Genomic DNA, 25,359 nt, shown 5'->3' with positions numbered 1-25,359 from the left:
CATGATTGCATGAGCGGAGTAAGTTCTTATGGAGGTACACCAATTAGTTGTGTGTAATATTGCCTCTAAAGTTGGTATTTCCATGAGATCTGTGCAGACCATCCTTGAACCCCTGAAAATGTGGAATGTTTCTTCATGGTGCATGCCCAGTATGCTGACCAATCAGCACAAGGTTGCTCTGGTAGCAATGTCCAGGGTGATGTTGACTGTTGATGATGATGATGCCATGAATTAAGTTTTCTTTTCATCAGTTTTCATAATAAGTATTTGGCTTTTGGGTGTACAAATATCTATCTATGTATGAAAATGAATTCCAATGCAACAATTTCAGAGTGTAAACATCATTCGCCTTGTTTAGCGGATGACTCTGTTGAAAGTTATTGTTGTGGTATCTCCTGCAGTTTCTTGGAAAATCAAATTGAAGTTTCTATATTATAGTTGTTTTGGTTTTATGTAAAACTAATAAGATTGATTTCTGTGAAATTTCCAACTTGCCTTGTCCCAAGTTATCTTTTTTCATTTAAAATATTAGCAAATAAGAAACCACTTGAATTTCTAGTGTATCATTTATGTTACCATCAATAGGCAAATGCTGTTATCTGTTCTGCTATGGCCTTATTCAGTAAGCAAGGATGAAATTATATTTAGTTTCATATGGTCTGGCCAGAGGATTACAATTGCCATCAAATTAAAATAATGTAGGTGTGTTTAGAAGGGTCCCCAACATGACAACTATCAAATTTATGTTTGGAAATTTATTTTGGTAAGCAAGACTAACAGTTACCTATCTTTTGTTATCGATAATATTTGAATTATAAAATAAATGAAACTCTGCAACATTTTGCTCATAAGAAGGATGAATTGTGAGGCATGAGGAGATCAAATGCATGGCATGTCAAAATCAAAAGAAATTCTAAGGAGGGGTAGGTACAGGAAAAAGAAATTTGTGATATAAAAGCCTCATATCACCCCACCTTCCCCATGGGCTACATCCTTGACAAAGTGTTCACATGTTCCTATGACCCATAGAGCTCTGCTGGTGGGAATAATGATCATTGCTCCTGGTAGAGTCACCCATGCCAGATAAGGAGCCAGATGGAAGGTGGTGTGGTACAGCATCTTTTCCTCAGTGAAGTGGCTGCAATAACATCTGACCTCAGTGGTGCAGTCACTTGAATGATGGTATCATATTAAAACCTGCTATTGAGGAAGGCAATGAGAAACAATCCCAGTTATTTATCCCAAAAATGGTGATGCAGCTGAACATGAATTCGAGGATCTTTCAAAAACCTAACCTTGGTCAGTATGTGACAAATAATGCATAATATTGTCCCTCTCTAGTAACCTCTGTTTCTTTCTTTAAAACCCACAACCTTGTTGGTAGGGCCAAGAATTGTTAATGAGCATGTATTGAATATTGTGATGATGCATCTATTGGGAGCCCATGGAAAACAGGAGAGTTGGCTTCTAGACCCCAAAGCTGGTTTCCAGTTACAACTGTCATGCTTATTAGAGCTTAGTACAGGATGACATGATTAGGATTTAAGTTATATTGCCCTTGCACTCAAAATACAGTATTTGTCAGAAATGCTACAAAATTTTAATAAATAACGTTTTCTTTTATTTATCTTGTTTTTTTTGTGTCCCGGAAGTCTGTTGAGGAAATGATACAGAGGTCTTCCCTTGGCCCAGAGAGTAGTTGTCTATTACCTACTGCTCCCTGTTGTTTCTCTCTTATCCTAAAAGAGACTGGGCTTTTTGATGCCTTTCCTCTGACTCCTAGACTTATCCTACTGGTCTTTTACTCCTCCCCCATTGTTTTCAAGGTAAAACAACTCTGTAAGTGAAGTTGCTATCGGAATCCAAAACACAAGTGAGAGTTGTTTTGCCGTTCTTCATCTCTTCCTTATACTCTAGTCCACTCCCTTCTTCCTATCTCTTTCCTTACACAATGGAAAAGGATTTCATATGGATTTCTATATGGATTCCACTGGATATTTACAAGGGAATGTTGGTAATTTGGGGTGGAATATTTTGATTTCTCATTTGAACGTAAAAATAAAGCAAAATTTAAGTGAACCTGGAAAATTTCTGTGATGATAGGAAAAAATCTCTTCATAGCAAAGAACAAAATTTTATATTTAGTAGACATGGATAGTATTTTTTGTGAATAAGGTTCTTCTCGGACCAAATGGAACTTCCCATATTTCTGAGTGGAAATAAGGTGGATCTCTTGACTGAAATCATATGAATTCTGACTTAAATTTCTACCATATTTCTTCATTAGTTCCATGTACCACCTTGTTCTCACTGGATTTTGTTGTAGAGTGAAAAATTGATAAATATTGATATTAAACATGACATTAAAATCTAGAAGAATTCATTAATAATCTGAAATAATTTTCCTAAACACTGGCCAAACTGATGGCTCATTATGTTTGGCTTCTAACTTAAATATTTGCCAAGTGGATAATTCTTCACTTCAGTAGGCGCTACGAATTCTTACTGGTGTAAAAATTTCAAAACCCATAATTATTAATTCCTTAAATATCTAAAAATTCGTGATATTTAATGTAAATAGAGAAAATACACCTTGCCAAAATTACCGAGCCTAAGTTTTGCTTTTAATGTGTTTAGGGTGAAAATGTTGTCTAGCACGCACGCACGACAAAGTCATTTAAATGGTGAAAGGACACTAGCGAGATGAAGTACCGTCATAAAAAATTACTATTTTCAGAATCTCAAAAGCATTCAGATTCAAAATGTTAAGCGGGAATGATGGTAATTATTAGACCGTTCATTGGTGGTTACGTTCGGTTCGTTCCTTGAGTCAGATCTTGTTACATCAAGGATTGAACCTTTTCATTCGAGTCATGAATGAAAAATATTTGTGTTTAGGGCGTAAACTATACAGGCTAAATTCTTGGGCGAGCTATGACTTGGAAATTCTCATGAAAAGATGAGAACTTAAGTTCATTCTATAAACCTTTGAAAATCATTGATATTTGGCCCTTGACCGTTTCGTGTTTACTCTTTCATAAAGTTAAGGCCAAGACGATACTGTAATAAATGAGCATTTCATTTGTGACATAGCGAAGACAATATACGCAGCTGGAAATCAGCAGTCATTAAAATGGGTAAGGCAAAATTTTAGTGTTATCATTGCGTGACTGATTCTGTCAGGGTTTGTTACATTGCTTCGCATCGTTCCTCGCCTTTGGCGAGGGAAAATATAAAATCGGGTCTCGTTCATGTTTAGGTTTCTGAATGTTTTTTTCAAATGAGACCCGGTGTCCCGCTGTGTAGCAGTATTTGTGTTTGGGATGATGGAACTATTTGAGGCACAAACCACAGCTAATTTTTTTTATTTAGACGATGGCCATCTTCATCTATTGCGCAGATTTCCCCGAAATTATGTGACTTATTACAATTCAATTTAAATGACTTGGTCACAAAATTTCCAAAAATTGCATTGCTTCTCTTTTAATTTTCAACATTTGGCGTGTATTTGACCCTAGCGTGATTACGCTGTGCTTTGTCTTTGTGCAGCTATACTTCTTTGTAAATGCTGTGGTTGGTATAATAGTCATGGACAATTGGAATTGATATTTTACATGTATGCCTTTTATTTTTTAGGTAATCGGCAATACATGTGGTAGATTTTTGGTGTTCCACATCACCCAGTTTGTAGTACGATTGATTGCATATAGTAATATGCATTTTCGGAACTTATAGAATTTATTTAGCTGTAAAAATTATCAGGTCAAGTTTCCATACGGTGCGATTGCCATAAACTTCCATAAGTGTCCATAAAATGGAGTGAACCTTCGTGGTGAATTTTTTCGAGATATTTTATGTGTATTCTGAGTGAAATAATAATTGGCTTTCTTTATTTTTAGCAAGTATTTGGTACGTAACTGCATTTTAAATGACGTCTAAAGCGAAGGATTGGAATGGAAGCGATAGACATTTTCTGAGAGTCCTGAAGAGCAGCCAGCCACTACACATACTACCATGGAAAATTCATCAGCCAAACTTTTAATTATTACAAATAATGATGCTGCTATTGGCAAAAGTACATGTGCTGCAATTGGGAAAAGTACTGATACCATTGTTGACAGAAGTGTCGACGCAGCTATTGACACAAAAACTGATGCTACCATTGCCATAAAGAATGATGTGACCATTGGTACAGCTACCGATGCTGCTTTTAGGAGAAGTAGTGGAACTGCTGTTGGTTCAAATATTGATGCTACTATCAATGAAAGCGCACATGTTAATTTTGGTACATGTGATAATGCTGTTGCTAATGAGAATACTGAATTGTCCATGGATGTTCCCAATGCAGGAACAGACATATCTGCTATTGAAAATAGTACTGGTCCTGTTAATAATTCACCCCCTGATGTTGTTCCTAATTCAAATGATAATTCTGCCATTGACGGCAGTGCCATGTATGCAAAAGAAAAGGGAGAGCTAAATGTATTAGAATGCAAATTATCAGAAAGTTTTAAAGATATCTTACCTTCTGGTGACACTGCACAACCTTACAATACAAAAAATTCTCAACATGATTCAGAAATAGAAATTATAGATTGCTCATCAGAAAGTTTTGAAGACCAGACAGCCAGGCAAAGCCCTGCCACATATAATCCAAACCCTGAATTAAGTAATGATTCAAGTAATGCTGTGGTGGATACTAATCTAGATGCTGTAGTAAATCTGAGTACCGATGATACATTCAATAAAACTTCAAGACTGACCAAGAAACAATTGTATGAAAGAAGATGTAGAAATATGAGGGTTAATAAGATGATGAAAAAATCTGGTGACACTGATCAACCTTCAAAATCAAAAAATGTAAGTGCCATTCTATGAATGAAATTTATTGTTTTGTGAAGATGAGTAGTCTCTCTTTGCTTTATTCAATAATACTCACCTCATAGGAATAATCCAGACTAAATATTGGAATACCAATCTAACTTCTGTGGATGTTATATTTGCCATTTCTTAGAAGTATTGGGGTTTCTCAGTTTCTTACATTTTTCATCCTTATTGCTGAATATTTGAAGTATGATGGTTCTCATTTTGCCTCTGGCAAGAGTTAGTTACTAATTCAGTTTATCTTAGGCCTAATAAAAAAATATCTCTAATAATGAATGCCAATGGGTATGATGGTACAAGAATTCCATAAGGAGTTTGTTTCGATTTGAATAATTTTTAATTGTTGAATTATTTTCATTGAAATGGATTGGCTTATATTTTTCCGTATTAATTATGTTGAGAAAATGATAATTTTTTGCATGCATACAAAGAAATCTACCTGACCAATGTGTTATCATGCCACATTTGAGTATTTTTGCTGTGTAAAAATTAATATTTAGCCATTAGTATTTTATGACAGCATAATTGAGAAAAAAATGCAGTGAGAATCAGAAGAGATCATTGAATGCTGCTGGACTTGAATAGAATTCTTTACTTTTAGTTAAGAAATAAATAGCTTTCTTTATTGTGCTAAAAATTGATATAATTTTTTTCAATTTTTGAGACATTACTGGTGGCCACAAACCCACGTGCATCTGTGGTCGCCCTAAATTACTTATGGGTAGTCGTCACCTTCTGACCAGTTGAACAATCTAGAGTTCACCAGCAACCATACCTGAGGCATGAGTCCATGGAAATACCATGGCTGGTGGGTTTTGTGGGCAAGAGTTTTATTCCCCAGACTACCAAGATCCAGCTCATTTACATACTCGAAAAAAGGCCAATGAAAAATCATGCATTGAACTCAAAATTGTTAAGCATGGGATTTAAGAAATTAAATGATCACGATCAGTGCCTGACTAATTGATTGCAGTGTCCTTACAACAATGGTTCCCAAATTATGCATTATGGGGTGTTGCCAAAACCAGCTAGGTGTGAAGAGGTGTCCGCTGATAATGGATGGCAGATTTGTTGCTAAACTATTCTCTACCCTCCTCCAATCCAAGGGAATGTAATGGGGAGCTGCAGCTCACATTCAATAGGGCAAGAGAACTTTTGGGTACCGCAGGAATGTACTTAAGGATTTTAAGTTATTTATGGCTTGAAAAATTAGCTCAGTATCTGTAAATTTTGCCATGGCAAACTTGTGATTTATCTGAATTTTGCTCACTTTTTACATATGTTTTTTTGCTTTCATTTTCAGTTACTGGCAAGCCTTGGTATTGTCATGATCAAGGAAATTTACTCTGTCAGCATTTTCTCTAGCCTCTAACCCATTTTCACTGTGAGCTTAAAAATAATTGGGCTCAGTACGAGAAAGAAATTGCTTGCTAGGTATATGTCTTCCCATGGAAGGAAGAACTTGGTAGATGCCCTTGTTGACCTCCAATTCACCTAACTAACTGAAAGTTTTCCTTCATGTGTTAGGATTTGAGTGGCCACCAGTATGTTAGCCTAAGAGGATAAACCTAGAAATGCTGTTAGTGATTTACAGATAGATTATACACATTTAGCTGTTATTTATGTACTAGAGTTTTCACGTATGTTGGGAGTTAACCCAGAACCATCCTCTTTGTAGAGCCTTTTGTTCATCTGTTATGGCAGTGAGACTTAAGTTGTGCTGTGTGTGATAATGTTACTCTTTTAAACTGATTTTCTCCTCTAACCAAGGCTGACGTGAGATTTCTTAGTTGCTTACTAAAACTTAATTTGATGTTTAATCATTGGTTATAATCCATTTTACAGCCATCTGATTGTTTTTTGAGTCTCTTTGTTATTTTAGTTGACATTGAAATATCTTTGTATGTAATAGTGCAATTACTATATCAAATGCATGGTTAAAAATATTCTCTAGCCACACTTAATGAGAATTTTATCTTTATTCAATTAAGGAGTGCATACCTATATATTGTTAGACATACATGTACATTTTTTATTGAAGAAGAGGTCTGTGAAATCTTTTTCAGGGCATGCTAATTGATAAATAACATTACTTGCTGTGAAGTGGAAAAAATAATTATTGCACTAACATTCTGGCAATCACTGGACTACAATCCCTACTTTTAGTTATTTTTGTGAGGTATTATTATTAATTTGTTATTTTACTTTCATAATATAGCTGGGGGTTGCTATGGAGAGAATTGTCTAAGGCTGATGTTGGTCAGTTTTTGTGTTTCCTATGTGTATTTATCACTTATTTTTTCCGTATAATTTCCAGATTAATATAATTGCAGGGAATAACTTGAAAATCAACCCTAAGATATTCTGGGAAAATTAGAATAATAGTCCTTTGATTTTCTAAGTTTTGTATCATATTTTATTCTTAAATAAAAATTGCTGCATGCAAGTATCTTCATTTAACATGTGATTTGTATCAATTAGTCCTCCTTGGTATTTTTTTTAGTCTGCCCATCTTCCTGGGTCTCTGCAGAGCTAAAATTTATTAACTGGGCCTTTTGAATTGACGTGAAGAAAAAAAACAATTAAAGACAAGTTCTAATTTTTTAGCATTACTTTGTGGGTGTAAGCGTTAATCTATAAAAAGATCTATAAGTGTTTCTAGTTTGAATTAAAGTAGATGGTAGTGTGAATGAGTGATGATAGAGTGAATGAGGAATGATTTTATAGACATTAGAGTGCTATACAAAGGATGAAAAGTTCTTGAAAAGGATAAAGAGAGTGATTTAGTTTTGTAAATATCATCAAACCCTTGCCCCATTGTCAATATCAAGATTTCTCTGAAATTCATAAGTTTTAAAAAGGAGAGTATGGCTTCAGCCAAAGAATAACTTCATTAAATGAAGAACACAATGCATATTTCCACTTTTCCGCTTCCACTTTCCACTTAGTCATCATCATCAGGTACCTGATGATGATGCGTAAGCGTTGAAACTAGTTTTACGTAAATAAAGAACAATGGAAATATACATTGTGTTCTTCATTTAATGAGCATGAACTTCCACAAAGTTGAGCTGGGAACGATTGAATTCGTAAAGAATAACTTCTGGTAATTGATTGTCTGTACACATTTCATATAAAAACTCTTATATAGATTTGTAAAACATAGAAACACAATTAATTCAGCCAAATCATCAACCTTAAGGTCAGTTTGGTTGGTGATGGTGGAGTTCACCCAGTTCTAAGTCCAATGGCATGTGAAATTCACACATCAGGGTAGGGGGGCCAGTGCCTTTCCTGGTGCCAGTTATGGGTGCCCAGGGAGATCTGGTCACCCAAAATATCACACAGCTTGGGTGGAGCTGAAGGTACTGAAGTCCTATCTAGCAACACATTTAAACAGTGCATTATATTAACTTTCCATTTGATGAATCTCTGCTTTAAGTGTCTAACCTGAATGGGACCATATCGAATTTTAATCAAACAGCAAATTTTGATCAGCATTTAATGTAGGTTTAAGTGCAGTGTACACTGCCAAGCTGGAGTTCATTTACAAATGGATATGCATATGGATTGTTGCTTTTTTGTCTAAGTTACTGTTTCGCAAAAGAAACAGCATTACTACCATTATTTATGGATAATTGCTCAAAACTAGTCAAATATGTTTCTGTAATGGTAAAGCATTACAAAGATCTCTGGATTTTGTCTCAGCTTATGCAACAGCTAGATTTCAACACCATTTAATCTTGGTTGATTCTTTCTCAATCCTTTCTAGAATGAGATCTGATATAGGTATTGTCTGAATCCCAACTTCAAGAGAGTTGTTTGCAGAAGCTTAATACCTAAACTAGGAAGTCCATTCCACTGCATCAATTTAATACTCTTGAGTTAATAGCAGTTCAGCTTTTCTCCTCCTTGATCAAAAATTTCCCGGAATTTATTCAGAAAATTAAAAATACAAGTTTATTCATCTAAATCTATATTGTCCCCTTCAAAGTAATCCCCATCGACTGCAACACACTTATGCCAGCGCTTGATCCAATCCTCGAAACATTTTTTATATTCGGTTTTCGGTATGTCCATCAGTGCTTCCTGCGATTTTTCCATTACTTCCTCTCGGCTGCTAAAACGCGTTCCCCGTAATGGTTTTTTAACTCGATTGAACAGAAAGAAGTCACAGGGAGCCAAATCAGGTGAATTCGGTGGCTGTTGGATGGTATTTGTTGCATTTTTCGTCAAAAAATTACGAATAATGATAGCACTGTGCGACGGTGCGTTATCATGGTGCAAAATCCACGAGTTTTCTGCCCACATTTCTGGTCTCTTTCGGCGAATTGCTTCACGCAAACGTCTCATAACGCCCAAATAATACTCTTTGTTTACTGTCTGGCCTTCTGGCAAAAATTCATGATGCACTACACCGTTGTAATCCATGAAAACCGTCAGCATTGCCTTCTTTTTTGACTGAAAACGACGTGGTTTTTTTGGTCTCGGCTCATTTGGTGAACGCCATTCACTTGCCTGATGTCTGGATTGCGTGTCGTACTCATAAACCCACGTCTCGTCTCCAGTAATGATCCTTTTGATGAATGTGGGATCGGATTCAGCCTCGCAAATCATGTCTTTTGCGACGTCAACACGGTCTCTTTTTTGCATGAAATTGAGGTCTTTTGGCATGCTACACGACGGAAACCCAAATCATTAACCACAATGTCTTGGGCGGATCCATAGGCAATGTTCAAGTCCTCCGCTATTTCTCTGATGGTTAATTTGCGGTTATTGACCAACATTTCTTTTACTTTATCAATTTTTTCACCGACTTTCGATGTCGATGGTCTGCCACTGCGTTCATCATCTTCGATTGACTCACGACCACTTCTGAACCGCTCGTGCCACTGGTAAACGACCGTTTTTTTTAGAGAATCGTTGCCGAAACACTTTTCCAACATTTCCAACGTCCGTGCGCCACTAAATCCGTTTTTTACGCAAAATTTAATACAAGTTCGTTGTTGCAAATTTAAATCCATTTCTGAAATTGTAAAAAATCGCCAACACACACAGAGATAGATGTACTCTTGGCTACGTAACTTTTGCAAATGTCAAGTTATGACACTAAGATTTAAAGGGAATATCAACAACAGATGTACCAATTTAACAAAAAAAACAGAACTCAAATCGGAACGATGGGAGCGCCACACGGTGGTTATTCCGGGAACTTTTTGATCAAGGAGTATGTCTCAGGTAGATAGGCAGAGGGATTGGTTTGGTGTGGTGGCTAGTGTATTGGTTTCCCACCCTGAGGTGCCAGGTTCCTATCCTGATGATGGCTGCATTTATCAGAGGTAACTCAATACCTATTTGAAGTGATAAGTGGAGTTCACTGTCCATTGGGAGGGATGTTTAACTCTGGACCCCTTTGCTCCTTTGTCAAGAGAAGACTAGTACTAATGCCGGGTTCCTCTCTACCATTTTTCCACTCTCTTAAAATCTTCTCTCTACCAATTTTATCACCTATCCCTTATTGTGCCAGTTACCTCCCCTGTTGACATCCTTCTATTGTAACTGCAACCACTGCAACCAAATGCATTGAATTTTTGGAGCAAAACCAATTAACTATTAGTTAATTTGTTATTAGGGCTGCCTTTCATCATGGAATGCACTCTTACTGAACAAGACTGAAAAGGAATGGACTATGAAAATTGATAGGATAAGGGGCAGGATCACAGATTTCATATTATGCATGTGATTTTACTTGTAGTACTACGAATAATATAAACACTGTCACAATTCTTTAAAATATTTACTATTGAATCTTGCAAAATCTGGTTTTGGGCACTGTCATGAATCATTGGAGCCAATTCATAATATCTGTGATATGATTTGGAAAGGATGTTGGAAAACAGATTGGATACTGGAAAGTCGCATTGCGGGTAGCAAAATCCTAACAACTCCATTCAATCAGGGAGTTTCAGGATGAAGTTCCATATTCAAGAGAAATTCTAGGTTTGAGCTTACCCTTCATGAGTAATTATTTTGTCAGAGCAGTGTTCATTAACAATACTAGGGGCTCATTCAAGAAATTTATTGAAGTTTTACATGATACGTCCAAATGAGATCATGATTTGAGTGGCTGGATTGCATTGGCTTGCAGACATTTTACGAGCCATCTCCTCAAGTAATGCTTGAATGGTTGCTTTTATTTGATAATATACATACTGTGAAAGAAGTAATGTTGAACAGTTTCTGGGCCAGTTGGTAGTTAATAGTAAACATATACATAGAATTAATATCAGCGATAGAATGTTATTTATTGAAGTATGGTGATGAACTGAGGTTATGGTGGTTAATGACAGAATCATAAAATTAAGTATTTGTATGATTATTGGAATAGTAACAGGATTTCTAAATGTGAATTTCATTATTGACATGAACAAATATGGAACATGTTAATAATTTGAGTTATTTTATTGAACAGAAAATTTCTCATCGTTTGGAAAAACTGACTCAAAATAACATGAAATTCATGGAAAACTTTGACCCAAAGAGGAGTAATCGGGAGAGACGGAAACTATTGAGGAAGACACATGCACGAAGGTAAAGATTTCTGTTATTATTTTATAATCACATGAACTGACTTTCTTTTATTGACTTTAACCCAGGAATACCTCAGTAATGGTTTGTATATCGATATTCAGAAGTTAGCTTGATATTATTGTCTGACCTATTTAGCCAGTACACTAATGGTTGAAACAGAATTAAAAAATGGAAGTCTGAGGTTACTCTTTCCCCCTAGTGCTCATAGGTGCACTGGCAGCATTGCAAGTTTGAGATTAATGAGAAATTAGATATCAAGTGTTTAGTATGTGGGAAACAATTTAATGCATGCCTGCATAAGTTCTGAGAACCAAGAAAAGTAAGGTATGTACATTTTATGTTGGGAGGGAGAAAAGAGGAAATTGGATGTTTTTCAAAGTACTGGTTAAAATTCTGCTAAAGAATTCATGAATAGCGTACTTCTCCTGGATTAATGCCAGTATATTAATAATATGATAACCGTTATAAAGATATAGTACAACATGATGCATGGCTGTGCAGTATGTGACATAGTTATATATTATAATGGAAGTAAGAGTGAAGTAGCAAAATTTGAAGTGACCACTATTACTTAAATATTGGGTAGATAAGATTTCTATTCAAGAAAATGTGAAATTATTGAAACATTAGTAAATCTAGATTTTTTGTAATTATTTGATTGAGTTTGTAGTTGGAAAATATGTGAAAAATCAAGAGAAAGGACGTGGAAGGGTGCAGAAATAATCAGATGGATATATTATAAAAACTTTTGGTATTGGTTCCTATTACATAAAACCAGGATAATTTAATTTCTTTTCTAATTTTCTTTGCTTGTCCATTGTATTTCAAAGGAAATTTTTGTTTTGTGATTGGAACTTTAATTATTATTTAATTAATTAATATCATATGACTATCCAAAATAATTGTATTTAACCATTAAACAGTAAAAATAGGGCGGCGAAACTTTTTTAAGAATTCACTCAACTAAGGAATCTGTTATATCCTATTTTAAACAAAATGCAAGAATCTCTCAGTCTTCACATATGAAGAAAGAGTAGCAAAGAGAAGTATTGTGTGCCTTGATATCCCCAATTTGTTTCACAATTTTCATTTTTAAATGAAATATTGCATAAGAGTTTAGCTTGGAACAAGTGCAGGTATGTTAAAGTAAGCCTATGGTTATAAATCAAGTTGCATGAGTATAATAGAGGTACTCCCTTCTTGGAGAAGATTTTCAGAGAATTGTTATGAAAAGAAATTGCATGAAATAAAAAAAATGTTAGCCTTGGTTTCACATCTTGAGAAGGATTGTTTTGAGGCATTCATCCAACCTCCTACATGATGGCTGATGGACACTTTTGCTTTCTAACTTTCCGGGCCAACTATTTCTGAATATCAACTACACCTTGATTTAACTTGCGAGTCTTTTACCTAATTATCATTATCAGCCTTTCTCATATATGATAAGATCTAGTAAATGGAATGACTTTAGGATATTTCTCCAAGGAGCTTTAATTTTATTGGGTCCATTAAATTAAACTCTCACAAATATCAATTTTTATTTTCTGGACCAATATCAATTTACTTATTCAGTTATTGTGTAAAACAATGAAAATGGAAAGTTCTAGTATGATTTCACTGAGGGTTCAGGTCAGCTTCGAACCTAATGAAGGGACAAATGAGAGATTTAATGCCAAGGCTAGGGGAAATTCAAGGTGTAACAGGGTAAGAATGTAGATTCAGTGGTGAGAGAAGTCAAGAGGTTCAGTGTTGTAAAGCTGGGAGAGAGAGAGAAGAAATTGAACAGTACAAATTTGAATGTAAAACCCAAGAAAGCTTGATGAATTCGAGGAGAGGAGGCAGAAAATGGCACAATTAAATTAGTTGCGGCAGTCAATAATTGTTGCTAAGTATCACTTTCATCGCTTATAAATCAAAAGTGACAATTGAGCAAATGTTTTCCTGCCATCTCCTATGCTCATGCCATCGCCTATTCTGCTTCGTCTGATTTCCATTTCTGCATTCTTTGGCTATTTTGCATTCAATTTTGACTCCACCAGTGTATGCCAATTTGCATCAGATGTATGAGGGAGGTCCATTTGAAAGCTTAAAAGTGCACTCAAATATCAGTGCATGTTGTTGCTGCCATGTTAGTTTGCATAAGTGATAACCATGGTTTGAAGAGTGGCAGAATGCCAGAATGCAACAATATGGTGCAATGCACCACAGGGAAATTCTCACCTGTTTATTGAGTAGTTGTGGGGGAAACATATCGAAATTCATTGATGAATATAATGGTGTAAAAACATATATGTGTGGACTAGGTAGTTTCTAAGCAGAGATACTTCTGTAACAGACTCCCCTAAACGAGGCAAAGCACAATGAGTAGTGATGTCAGAGGCCTCTGCAGCAGTGTAAGACATGGTTATTCTATAGATATCTGAACCTTCTAACCTCTGGAATACTTCTATTGCATGCCATGGAAAGTGATGAGCATGCTATGAATATGAACCTTTTGCATTCAAGATTTATGAGATGAAAAACAGTTAAGATTTTCATTTGACTTTTATTACCATGAAGAAGAATATAATTTAAATAAAAATGCACTCATCATGATCATAATTAATGGTAGATATTATTAGTATCTGACAGATATAGTATTATTTGACAATCCATTTTAAATAAGATGAACATTACTTGAATATTATGTGCCATGGATTCAAGCCAATTAATTAATTTTTTACTATATACATTTTCTGTGTTGGTTGGGCATGTATATACAGGGCCTGTATGTACAGACAAAAATTTATAGATATTTAATAGGTATGCCAACAAAATCTTGGTCTACTTATATACCATTGAGATAGGTGAAAAGTACAATAACTCACAATAACCAACAATGTTCAGCCTGGATTGCTTGCATTTGACCAGTTTGATGAGTCAGAAAACAGTTGAACACAAGGTTGCCTTGTCCAGTTGGATGCAACAGCCCAACCCTACAAAAATCTATGCTGGAATCCAGGTGACATGCTATTTGTGTTCATGCAAAACAAAGTCCTCTCAAAGGACATGAATAAGCTTGTTAAATAGTTAGCAGAGAAGACGTAGAGGATGTTAGAATTAATTCTTTTTAATCATATCAGGAGAGTGATGGTGCATGATGCAGTTTGGTAGGAAGAAGGCATTGCCTTCAAGAGACCTTTGGCCGGCACTCGTGCATTGAAGCAGCGAAAATACCCCCCTAAGTTTGAATTTTAACATCTGTTACCACATGGCAAAGAATACTGAAGGCAGGATTTTATCATTACCATAGTAACAGAGCTCTGTAATACACTAATCAAGGATTGATTATTGGGAATCAGTAGAATCTCACCAATTTTTAAATTCTTATTGTTTTTTTTATTTTATTGTGAAACTTTTGATATTAATTCTAGTAATAAATTGGAATTTGAACTGCCAAGAAATACCAGGTAAACGTTTAATCTACGTATTAGTACCTTTTGTGCAAATATTTCGGTATAGCATTTTTAAATATAATATTAAAAAAGTATAGAAAAAATTATAAATAATATATATATGGTGATTTACTGCAGTATTGTATGATTAATCACCTACATGATGTACTGGTGTAAGATCAATTTCCTTGCAAAAATGGACTTTGTGACCTATTAGTGACCTTCTCTTGGTCCCCGAAAAATCTTGATAATCAATCACTATTGGGTAGTGTCCTTGAAACCTGTGGCTTTCCCCGGGAAGACTTCCTATAAATGTCACAGGACATGTGAGTGCCTTACTGCTGGCCCTGATTGAGCATGGTGACCCTAGTACTGGATTAATTTTCTCATAAAAAACTTGTGTTTGTGACCTTGTACTGTCATTTCCTCCACATTGCGTCAATGAAACTCTGATAAGAAACCAGTAAAATATAGTGTGTTTGAACCCTGTGATTTTACCTGAAAAGGATGTAGGTACTTTCTCTTGGGTACTACAAGGTGTGGAAATTTTTTGTCCAAGTTTTCATCCTGCATGGTTATGTTAAATTGTTTCCTGTTTGGGATTAACTTTTTTCCAAACCAAGTTGAATGCTTAGGGCTAATTAGTGCTGTCTCCCATATGGGGTTCTCCAAAAGAATACTGATGAGTTATAGGTGTTGTGTGAAACGTTTGGTAGTCCCTGGTGAGGAAATTCTGTTCCTTAAAGTCATTGTACAGGCAGTTCTTGTTCTTTTCTTCCATGTAGTGTGGGCTTAAATGTCTTTATCATGTAATCAATATGGGCTTTTAGGAATTCTTCCCATTCTTTTTAACTAATTACAATAATAATGTACTTGATAAATTACATTTACTATAGTGTATCCCTTTGCATGCATTCTTTGTTTTTCTTGCACAAACAACCCTACTTAATCACAGTCAAGAATCATAAATGAAAAAGAAACACTTTGTTCCAATCCACCAATTTATAATAAATGAAAAAGAAACACTTTGTTCCAATCCACCAATTTATTACAGGTACGACTAGTTTCGACGCTACGGCGTCATCCTCAGGTACGTGACCATTTAAATGTAATAGTAGTTTTGAGGGGAGGCGATTGACAGCTGAGGTCATTTGCGGACATGCCATTTAAAAGAAATTAAAAATGGTTGCAGGATAAAGTCAATGCGTGAGTCATTCAGTAAGTCTTTGGGAAAAAATTGAGAAATTGTTTTGGGAAGTTTTTCATATTTTTCAACAATTTCCTTTTAGCTCGATTCAATTTTCCCCGCATATCTCCACCTTTATAAGCCACCCAAAAAGTAGGATTTTTGGAAGTCCTCAAAATAGGCATTTGTAATGGCTAGGCCTCGTTTGACATAAATTGTTTGATGCTGAGCCATTTTTTCAATTTTAGAAATAAAAGAAAGTCCCCGGGGGTCAAATATGCCGAATAAGGTGGATTTTATGGTGATATAAACTTTAATTCCATAATTTTCATCATTAAAAATGCACAGGTGTGCACCTGTAGATTGTTTTGATGGAAGAGAATTTTTTCTTTGTTAAATGAGGATGTTTTTTCTTGATTTCATCACTCAGCCAGTGAAATAATGATGCATAATATTCTCCAATTGCCATTTGTTCTTTTTGCAAGTAATTACTTAATATGAATCTACGATTACCCAAAAAACTGGCCATGACCTTGTTGGCTGATTTCACCATCTTTGCCTTCTTTGGAGCCGAATTGAATTTTTCCTATTTTTACTGTTCATTCATCTCTGGAGTGTAGTATTGTATCCATGTTTTGTCCTTAGTTATGTATCGATGCAGAGAATTTTCAGGGTTTCCTTGGAAAAGCTCTAAAACAGCCTCTGAATTGACCATATGATTGCATTTATTCTCCTCTGAGAGCAAACACAGCACCTATTTTACCAAGATTGTTTTCACACCCAATTATTCATGCAAAATGGAAAGCACTGTACCATTTAAATCCATATCGTGGGTTTTGTCAATCATTTTGGAGAAAGTCACTTCCACTATATGTCCTGAACGATGTTCATCATTGGTACGACCTTATTTATACAAACTGTAAACAGTTGCAAACACTGGAGAAGATGTGCCATAACTTCATCCAACTCAGCTTTCAGTGTGAAGCCTTTTAAATAGAAGTGTTTGATCACTATATGAAACTCATTGTTTCCATTTTTCTAAATGAAGAAAAGTTTCTTGCTTCAATTAACTATGAAAATGAAACCACATGATGGAAATAGTTGAAACTCTAACATCATCCTAGTGAGAGATTTGACTTACTTAAAACAAAATTTTTCTGATTCTATGGGTGCCATCTCTTCAATTTTCTTGTTTATGAAACGATCCTTTTACAGCTCAATGTTTGTCTCATTCTCATCAAACTTGCCACATTTCATTAGTAAATGTTTTCAGTTAGGAGTGATCATTCATCCTGTCTCTTCCCCATGCTGAGTGAAATTAAATAAATGGAAAACTAGTTTATTGGATAAAATTCATATTCATTTTGTTGAAAGTTGCTGTGAATTATACCAATTTATTTTTGTTGAATTTACTGTAGAGCCATATTTGAATAAAATGCCAGTCTGCAAACAGTTATGAAAGTGGACCAATCTAAGTAGAATATGTAACTGAATGAAATTAGTGAGAAACAGCAACCTTATGCTGTAAATGTACAATAGTTGCACTTCCAGCTAAATTTTTAATAGCCATTGAGAATATTTATTTGTACTCATCTTGTGGAGAAACATGAATGATATTTAATAATTTACACAATGCATTAAAACATGTAATTATGAATATTAAGGAAAACCTGTATCAAAGTAAAAAAATGGATACTTATTTATTGATTGATTGATGTTAATTGGTTCCCAAAAGAAATGTTTGAGACTTGTGGAACTTGTCACATTGCTTGCAAATATTCCAAACAGACATAAATACAAATTCAATTGGAGTTTGAATTCAAAATAATGGCCATAATAAGAAAAGAAAACAGGAGCAGTAACAGTGTACTCAAGAATAAAATTTATAATGCAACAGATAGAGACGTGTGTTCATCCACAGTATAAAATTCATGTTTTAACAGGAACTGATTAAATTTAGATTTAAATGATGACACATTTTTTATTTCCCTTAGTTTTCTAGGAATGCTTTGAGGAAATTGACACCATAACAAGGGTTTTTAGCAAAAATAGCCGAGTTGTGAAGAGTTATCCTAGAGTCATTACACCCTCTTGTGCTTTGCCTATGTACATCAACCTTGTTTATCAAAGTGAACATGGCTTTGTTTTGCGGTACAATAATAATAGCATGGAAACTATACATACAGGGGATAGTTTCAATTTGAAGTTTTTAAAAGTAAGGTCTACAAATATATGCCCTTGGAACTTTTCATAGGATTATCATGCCCTTTTGCAGCCTAAAGAGGTGTATGGAATGATATGGCTGCCCCCTCATAGCAATTCCATATTTCAGTCGACTATGAATGAGTGCATGATAAACTGATAGAGCCTTACCATCATCTGCCAGGGTCACAATTTTCTTCTGGAGGTATTGACCTATAGCAACTTTAGAGCTTATTTTATCCACATGAGTTTCCCAGGATAGAATCTCATGGATATAGTACATCCCCAAGAATTTTGTCCCAGTAGAAGACTTAAGAGAGGACCCATTAATCCTCAAAATGGGAGGCTATAATTTTTTTTGATAGGGATGGAATAGGATAAATTTAGTTTTCTCAATGTTCATGAATACCAAATTATCTTCACACCATTTATTCAAACAGTCAATGTTACTTTGAACTACTGCATGGTTTAGGCTCTTGGCAGTAGGGTGAGTTGTATCATCTGCATACATATACAATGACCCATTAATAAAATAATTTGGGAGGTTGTTTATGCATAGAAGAAAAAATAGGGGACACAGAATAGAGGGACCTTAAGGGACTATACAAGGTATTAAAGATTGCAAGTGATGTTGATTCAGCTGAGTATAATTTATTAACTGTTTGTGATCTTCCTGTCTGTAAAGATTTTATCCATTGGTTGGCTATCCCAGAGATTCCATTTCACGCTAGATTCCTTTGTAGTACTGCATGATCCACTGATTCAAAAGCATTTTTAAAGTTATAGAAAACACCAATTACATTATTTCTTTTGTCAAGTTCAAATGGAATATCATGAATGAATTTATATTTTGCAGTTTGAGTTGATTTATTTTTCTTGAAGCCAAATTGAGAATCAGAAAGAATATTTAGGTTACTTAAGAATTATAACTATCTATTGCACACTAATTGTTCTAGAATCTTGGAGGAAACAGGATAGTATAGAAATAGGTCTATAATTAAATAAAACAGTTTCTGGCGTCACTTGGTGGAAATTCTTCATATTGAACTCAAAATTAAACCACTAGCCTTTTCCACATAGAAAAAAATTTGATTTACAACCTAGGTTTTGTTATGGTATAACATCATCAGGTAAAAATACAAGTCAAACACGGTATGTGTAGCTCTGGATGGAGGGGAAGAGGAGGGAGAGAGGAAAGCAAGGATTGGTTGAGGTAGGAAGAGGGGGCAGAGGAGGAGGATTGGTAATATTGTTAAATTAGCAGGCTGGGAGAAGGAATTAATACATTGCTGAAAGGAGTTTTGCTTGGAGTCGGTTAGTTGGCAGAGGAGTGGGGGAATGGGTAATGCGAATGGCACTGGGTAATTAGGTGATTAAGTAGCAGGCTGGGAGGGGTTACTATATTGTTGAAAAAGTTTTGCTTGGTGTCAGTTTAGTTGGCAGATGGGCAAGGAAAATACAATAATGGGGAACATGAAGGGTAAAGAAATTAATTGGTCAAAACATCACTGCGTCTGAATGGGTTCTGACAGATAAATAGACAGTTTTTTGATTTTCATTAATTCCAGAGATAAACATAAAATTTACAAAGCAATTAGAAGCAGATAGATCCCTCAAATTCCTAGATTAAACTATTAAAATTTAAAACAATAGGTTTGATTTTTCTATTTTCAGGAAGAAGTGTTATACAGACGTAGTCGTTCACCATAATTCTAGGCACTGCTTCTCTCAAAAATTATCAGCCTTCCATGCCATGGGACACAGAGCATGTTCTATCCCCCATGTCTAAAGAGAGCACTCATCATCATAAAACAGATTGCGGTGAACAATGGGTATGGAGAAGTGTTAATTCATAAACTTTACAACAAGAAACTATCCCGTTTAGCCAAGTTAGCCTTGTATAACTCTCCCACATCTGCAGAAAACCAGCCACAATGGCAGAGATTTCCTTTTCTTGGCCACTTGTCATTATAAGTACAAAGAATCCTCCCAAAAGAAAAGGTGAGACTGGCCTTCTACAATAAAACAAAATTAATCAACCTGTTATGCCACACGAAGGACTAAGTTAGACCCATACACAAGAGTGGGGTGTACAAACTCCTCTGCAAAGACTGCAACCGGATATATATAGGCCAGATGGGAAGGAGATTTGAGACTAGAATAAAGGAGCACCGAGCATGCTCTAGAAAAAATATCTCCACGTCACTTCACCAAACACCTGAGAAATTTTTTCATCCCCAAAATTCTGCACTTTGAGAAGAAAGGTCACCGCCTCGATGCGCTGGATCAATTAGAAATACTTCAGGGCATGGATTACGGAGATGTTTTGACCAACGAATTTCTTTACTCTTCATGTTCCCTGTTATTGTATTTTCCTCGCTCATCTGCCAACTAAACTGACACCAAGCAAAACTTTTTCAACAATGTAGTAACCCCTCTCAGCCTGCTACTTAATCACCTAATTACCCAGTGCCATTCGCATTACCCATTCCCCCACTCCTCTGCCAACTAACCGACTCCAAGCAAAACTCCTTTCAGCAATGTATTAATTCCTTCTCCCAGCCTGCTAATTTAACAATATTACCAATCCTCCTCCTCTGCCCCCTCTTCCTACCTCAACCAATCCTTGCTTTCCTCTCTCCCTCCTCTTCCCCTCCATCCAGAGCTATATATACTGTGTTTGACTTGTATTTTTACCTGATGATGTCATACCATAACGAAACCTAGGTTGTAAATAAAAATTTTTTCTATGTGGAAAAGCCAAGTGGTTTAATTTTGAGTTCAATAGGTCTATAATTATTTGTGTTTTGTGGGTCACCTCCTTAGAATACTGGGAATACTTAAGCTACTTTTAAACTATTTGAGAAGGTGCCTGAAGATAGAGATTTGTCGACTAAGTATGTAATAAAAAGGATCATTGACGAATTATTAATGCATTTTAGTAGAGAGCATGGTATATAATCATATCCAGATGAGTCCTTCTTGCTTATTTTTCTATTATACTGCAAATTTCTCTGTCATCTGCAGGATGAAGATAGTTTGAGTATTGAGAGGTATACCCTTTGATAGTTCATTAGGCCTTTGTTGGTGACTTTTGCTTTTTAGCATTCCACTGATGGAATTGAGAAAATCTTCATTCAGTAGATTAGCAGTATCATATTTGTTGGTAACAAGAACATACTTACTACTACTTAGTGATGATAGATATAACATGCTTTGAGAAAAATTGTGACCTCTTCTGATTTATAAGCTGGCAAGTTTAGGGATGTTTGTTGGCATTAATTCATTACAGGAACAGGATTGATATTTATGGATTGGATGGTGCACTTGTATCATGCGGAATAAACTTATGTGACTGCATGGATTTCTGCTGCCCTGGATGTCATTTTCCTTGCCCTAGATGCCATTCGCCAAAATGTGGTCATGAATGCAGGTTTGTTTCAATGTATAAAATTATCATTTAAAAGAATTTGTTATTTAACCCTTGGATGCTTGAATGGGTCTCTTCTTTTTGAAAAGCATTATGTTGTGGAAGTCTTCTATGTTATTTTCAATCTACAGTTGCATTGGCAACTTTTATTGAGCATGTGTGCCATATCTCTGCAACAGAGGATGTGTGGCGTGAAATTATTTCACAGTTCTTTACATCCTCAGGTGAAAATGACATCCCTTGTTTTGACTCAATGCTATGGTTGAACAGATAAAATTTATAGGTATATTGATATTTTATAGAATATTTTTGTTTCAACATGCATGTAAATCAGTGCCTATTCTCTTTCAGGGTTAATAGAAAGGGGACCTATGACGACATTGAAATTTATGGTACCAACATTGTCATTAAACCAGATGAGCTTATTCAAGGCCTCTGCAATAAAAGTGAAAATATAAGGAAACAAATTGCTTAAGTGGCCATGTGCAAAAATGCTCTGATTTGAATCTTGGATAGTTGATTGTATGATCAAGGAGTGAATATACCCAAAACTGTGGAATGACTTAATAACTGAGGAGGGTATTAAGAATAACATTATTGCCAATGTGAAGGCATTTTCACATAACATTGTTAGTTCTCAAGCTGGTCTACAACTTGTTGTTTTCTCTAACACACTGAATTTGAAAATTCTGATTCGTGTAATGGATTCACAAAATGCACCCAGTTTACCAGTCATCCTGTAGTAAATTTTTTGATCAGAATCATGTGATGGACTGACTATCTGTGGAAATTTGTCTCTGTATTTTTTGTTGGAAGTTACTTTAATATTTTAAATAATAAAGCTATAACCAATTAACACTACTTTCACAGGCATCTAGTTTTTCATAACTCATGCCAATTCTGAGATGTGGCTTCAGAAAAGAGGAAAAGGAATTAAGTTGGAAAAGATGAAGACTGATAAAATGTAAGTATTATAGAAGAAGAAAATATATTGTGGGGGGAAAATTTGATGGAAGTTAGGAAATAGGGGTTATTTGAAGATGGAGTGAAATGTCAAAGACCTAGTTAGAGGAGAATATTTGGTGAAAATGGTAGGAGAGCATTGTAGACAGCATAAAGGGGGTTAGAAAGTATGAGGAGTTGAAAAATACTTAAAATAAGGCAAAGGAACTTTATGTTACATAAATCTTTTAATAGTCTTCATTATTATGAAATTACTTTCATGAACTGTCCAAAAAGCTTCCAATTGGTACATTATCAAAAGAAAAGGTTTTACTAAGCTCACTGTATTGTCTCAATAGTTGACCACATTTGAAATTTGGTAGTTTTTGATAACGTTTTTAGCGATAAATTCTTAGAAATTATCGAATCTTCTTTGATTTGATAAATGCCTTTGATTACTGTAGGTAAAAACATCTTACCAAAAAATTACTCATAGTTTTTATATTACTGTTAATTTTGCCTATCAACTATCCAAAATAGTCATATTAACCTTGACTAGGATCAGAGTATCTAATGATTCCCCTAATAATTTAATTGGAATGCGTTTGAAGTTTTCAATTTACTTATGTTACTTGACTCATCAATGCTTTTTTCTCGATCATACATACTCAATTGACTTGATACTACCGAGGCACTACAGGGTGCGCTCCAAAAATAATGCAATATTAAAAAGAGTAATATATTAAGCAGATTTGCACAAATACAATTATTCAAGTGATTGTCCTTGGGCCTCTACACATTTTTCCAGCGACTCTGCCATGACCGCTACGCGCCCTGGAAGGTGTCTTCGGGGATCTCTCGCAAGGTCTCCGTCATGGCTTATTGGATCTCTTCTATGGACAAAAAACTGGATCCTTTCAGGGCTGCCTTAATCCGAGGGAACAAAAACAAGTCTGCTGGAGCGAGGTCAGGACTATAGGGGGGGGGGAGCGTTGGCACCTGGTGTTTGGCCAGGAACTCGCGGACTCGTAGCGCGTTGTCGTGATGGAGTTGCCAGGTAGCTGAGATGTCTTTTCTCGTCCTGATGACCCTTTTTCGGAGTCTTTCCAGCACATCCACGTAGTAGGAAGCGTTAACTGTATGCCCTTGAGGAACAAACTCTTTATGGACCACTCCTTTACCGTCGAAAAAGACAATGAGCATCGTTTTCAATTTTGATTCTTGCCTTTTTGGACTTGGGGGACTGGTCGGTGTACCACTCAGAGCTTTGGTGTTTTGTTTCCGGGTCGTATTCAAAAACCCAGGTTTCATCACCAGTGATGACGTTCCCCATATAATTAGGTTCATTTTCAATACGTTGCAAAAGTTCACTTGAAATTTCCACTCGGTTGGTATTTTGGTCGTCTGACCAACACATTGAGCATGAGCTTGGCGCACACTCTCCTCATAACTAAATCTTCAGTAGCAATGCGAAACAGAACAGTATACGAAAAATTCAGTTCAATGGCAACCATCTTTATACTCAATCGACGGTCAGAGTCCAACAATTGTCGAACACGAGCTACATTTTTGTCGTTTTTGCTGGTTGACGGCCGCCCACAGCGTTGTTCGCCGTGAACCTCTTCCCGGCCTTCCTTAAAAGCTTTTAACCTCTTCGAAACTTGTGAATAGGACAAGGCAGAGTCCTCGTAAGCCTCGCGAATCATTTTGTTAGTCTCCTCAAGAGACTTTTTCAGTTTAGCACAAAACTTAGTAATCGCGTAACGTTGCTGGATCATCGATTCTATTTTTTTCGTGACACGGTCTGCACGCAGAGGTTTACAATTTCTGACGTCCTGCCGCTTTTACTGCTTGGAGAGCACTGAGACCGATTTCGTGGCAAAGCTTAGCGTCCCCCCCACCTACTCCAAGTGGTTTGATCCTAATCTAACCTATAGGAGCGGCGTGGGAAATTCAATTGCATTACTTTTGGAACTCACACTGCAGTTGTGAGGTTGGTGTTTAACAGAATGTAGCAGTTCAAACAATTCATACTCTATTGTTAAAAAAATGCCTAAATGAGTGTTTAGAATTAATATCTTAGATACTACCTTGATCAAAAAGTTCCCGGAATAACCACCGTGTGGCGCTCCCATCGTTCCGATTTGAGTTCTGTTTTTTTTGTTAAATTGGTACATCTGTTGTTGATATTCCCTTTAAATCTTAGTGTCATAACTTGACATTTGCAAAAGTTACGTAGCCAAGAGTACATCTATCTCTGTGTGTGTTGGCGATTTTTTACAATTGCAGAAATGGATTTAAATTTGCAACAACGAACTTGTATTAAATTTTGCGTAAAAAACGGATTTAGTGGCGCACGGACGTTGGAAATGTTGGAAAAGTGTTTCGGCAACGATTCTCTAAAAAAAACGGTCGTTTACCAGTGGCACGAGCGGTTCAGAAATGGTCGTGAGTCAATCGAAGATGATGAACACAGTGGCAGACCATCGACATCGAAAGTCGGTGAAAAAATTGATAAAGTAAAAGAAATGTTGGTCAATAACCGCAAATTAACCATCAGAGAAATAGCGGAGGACTTGAACATTGCCTATGGATCCGCCCAAGACATTGTGGTTAATGATTTGGGTTTCCGTCGTGTAGCAGCAAAGTTGGTGCCAAAAGACCTCAATTTCATGCAAAAAAGAGACCGT

General features: G+C 35.8%; 1 protein-coding gene across 2 annotated transcripts; it reads left to right on the top strand.

The window, feature by feature from the left end:
• The first annotated feature begins 2,829 nt into the window (after positions 1-2,829).
• On the top strand, positions 2,830-22,588 carry LOC139690833 (uncharacterized). 2 transcript variants are annotated; one of them, XM_071588428.1, is made up of 5 exons: positions 2,830-3,137; positions 3,904-4,860; positions 11,357-11,475; positions 21,590-21,730; positions 22,079-22,588. In XM_071588428.1, exons 2-5 carry the CDS (start codon positions 4,015-4,017, stop codon positions 22,200-22,202), a joined length of 1,230 nt encoding a protein of 409 aa, XP_071444529.1. In that variant the 5' UTR covers positions 2,830-3,137; positions 3,904-4,014; the 3' UTR covers positions 22,203-22,588. The 2 variants fall into 2 exon arrangements, with proteins under 2 accessions (XP_071444529.1, XP_071444528.1); XM_071588427.1 differs by having other exon boundaries at positions 3,900-4,860.
• The last annotated feature ends 2,771 nt before the right edge of the window (positions 22,589-25,359 follow it).

This window comes from Hetaerina americana, unplaced genomic scaffold (genome assembly GCF_022747635.1).
Source record: "Hetaerina americana unplaced genomic scaffold, ioHetAmer1.1.p SCAF_3, whole genome shotgun sequence".
NCBI classification, from domain to species: Eukaryota; Metazoa; Arthropoda; class Insecta; order Odonata; family Calopterygidae; genus Hetaerina; species Hetaerina americana.
This window is presented reverse-complemented; position numbering and strand designations above follow the sequence as displayed.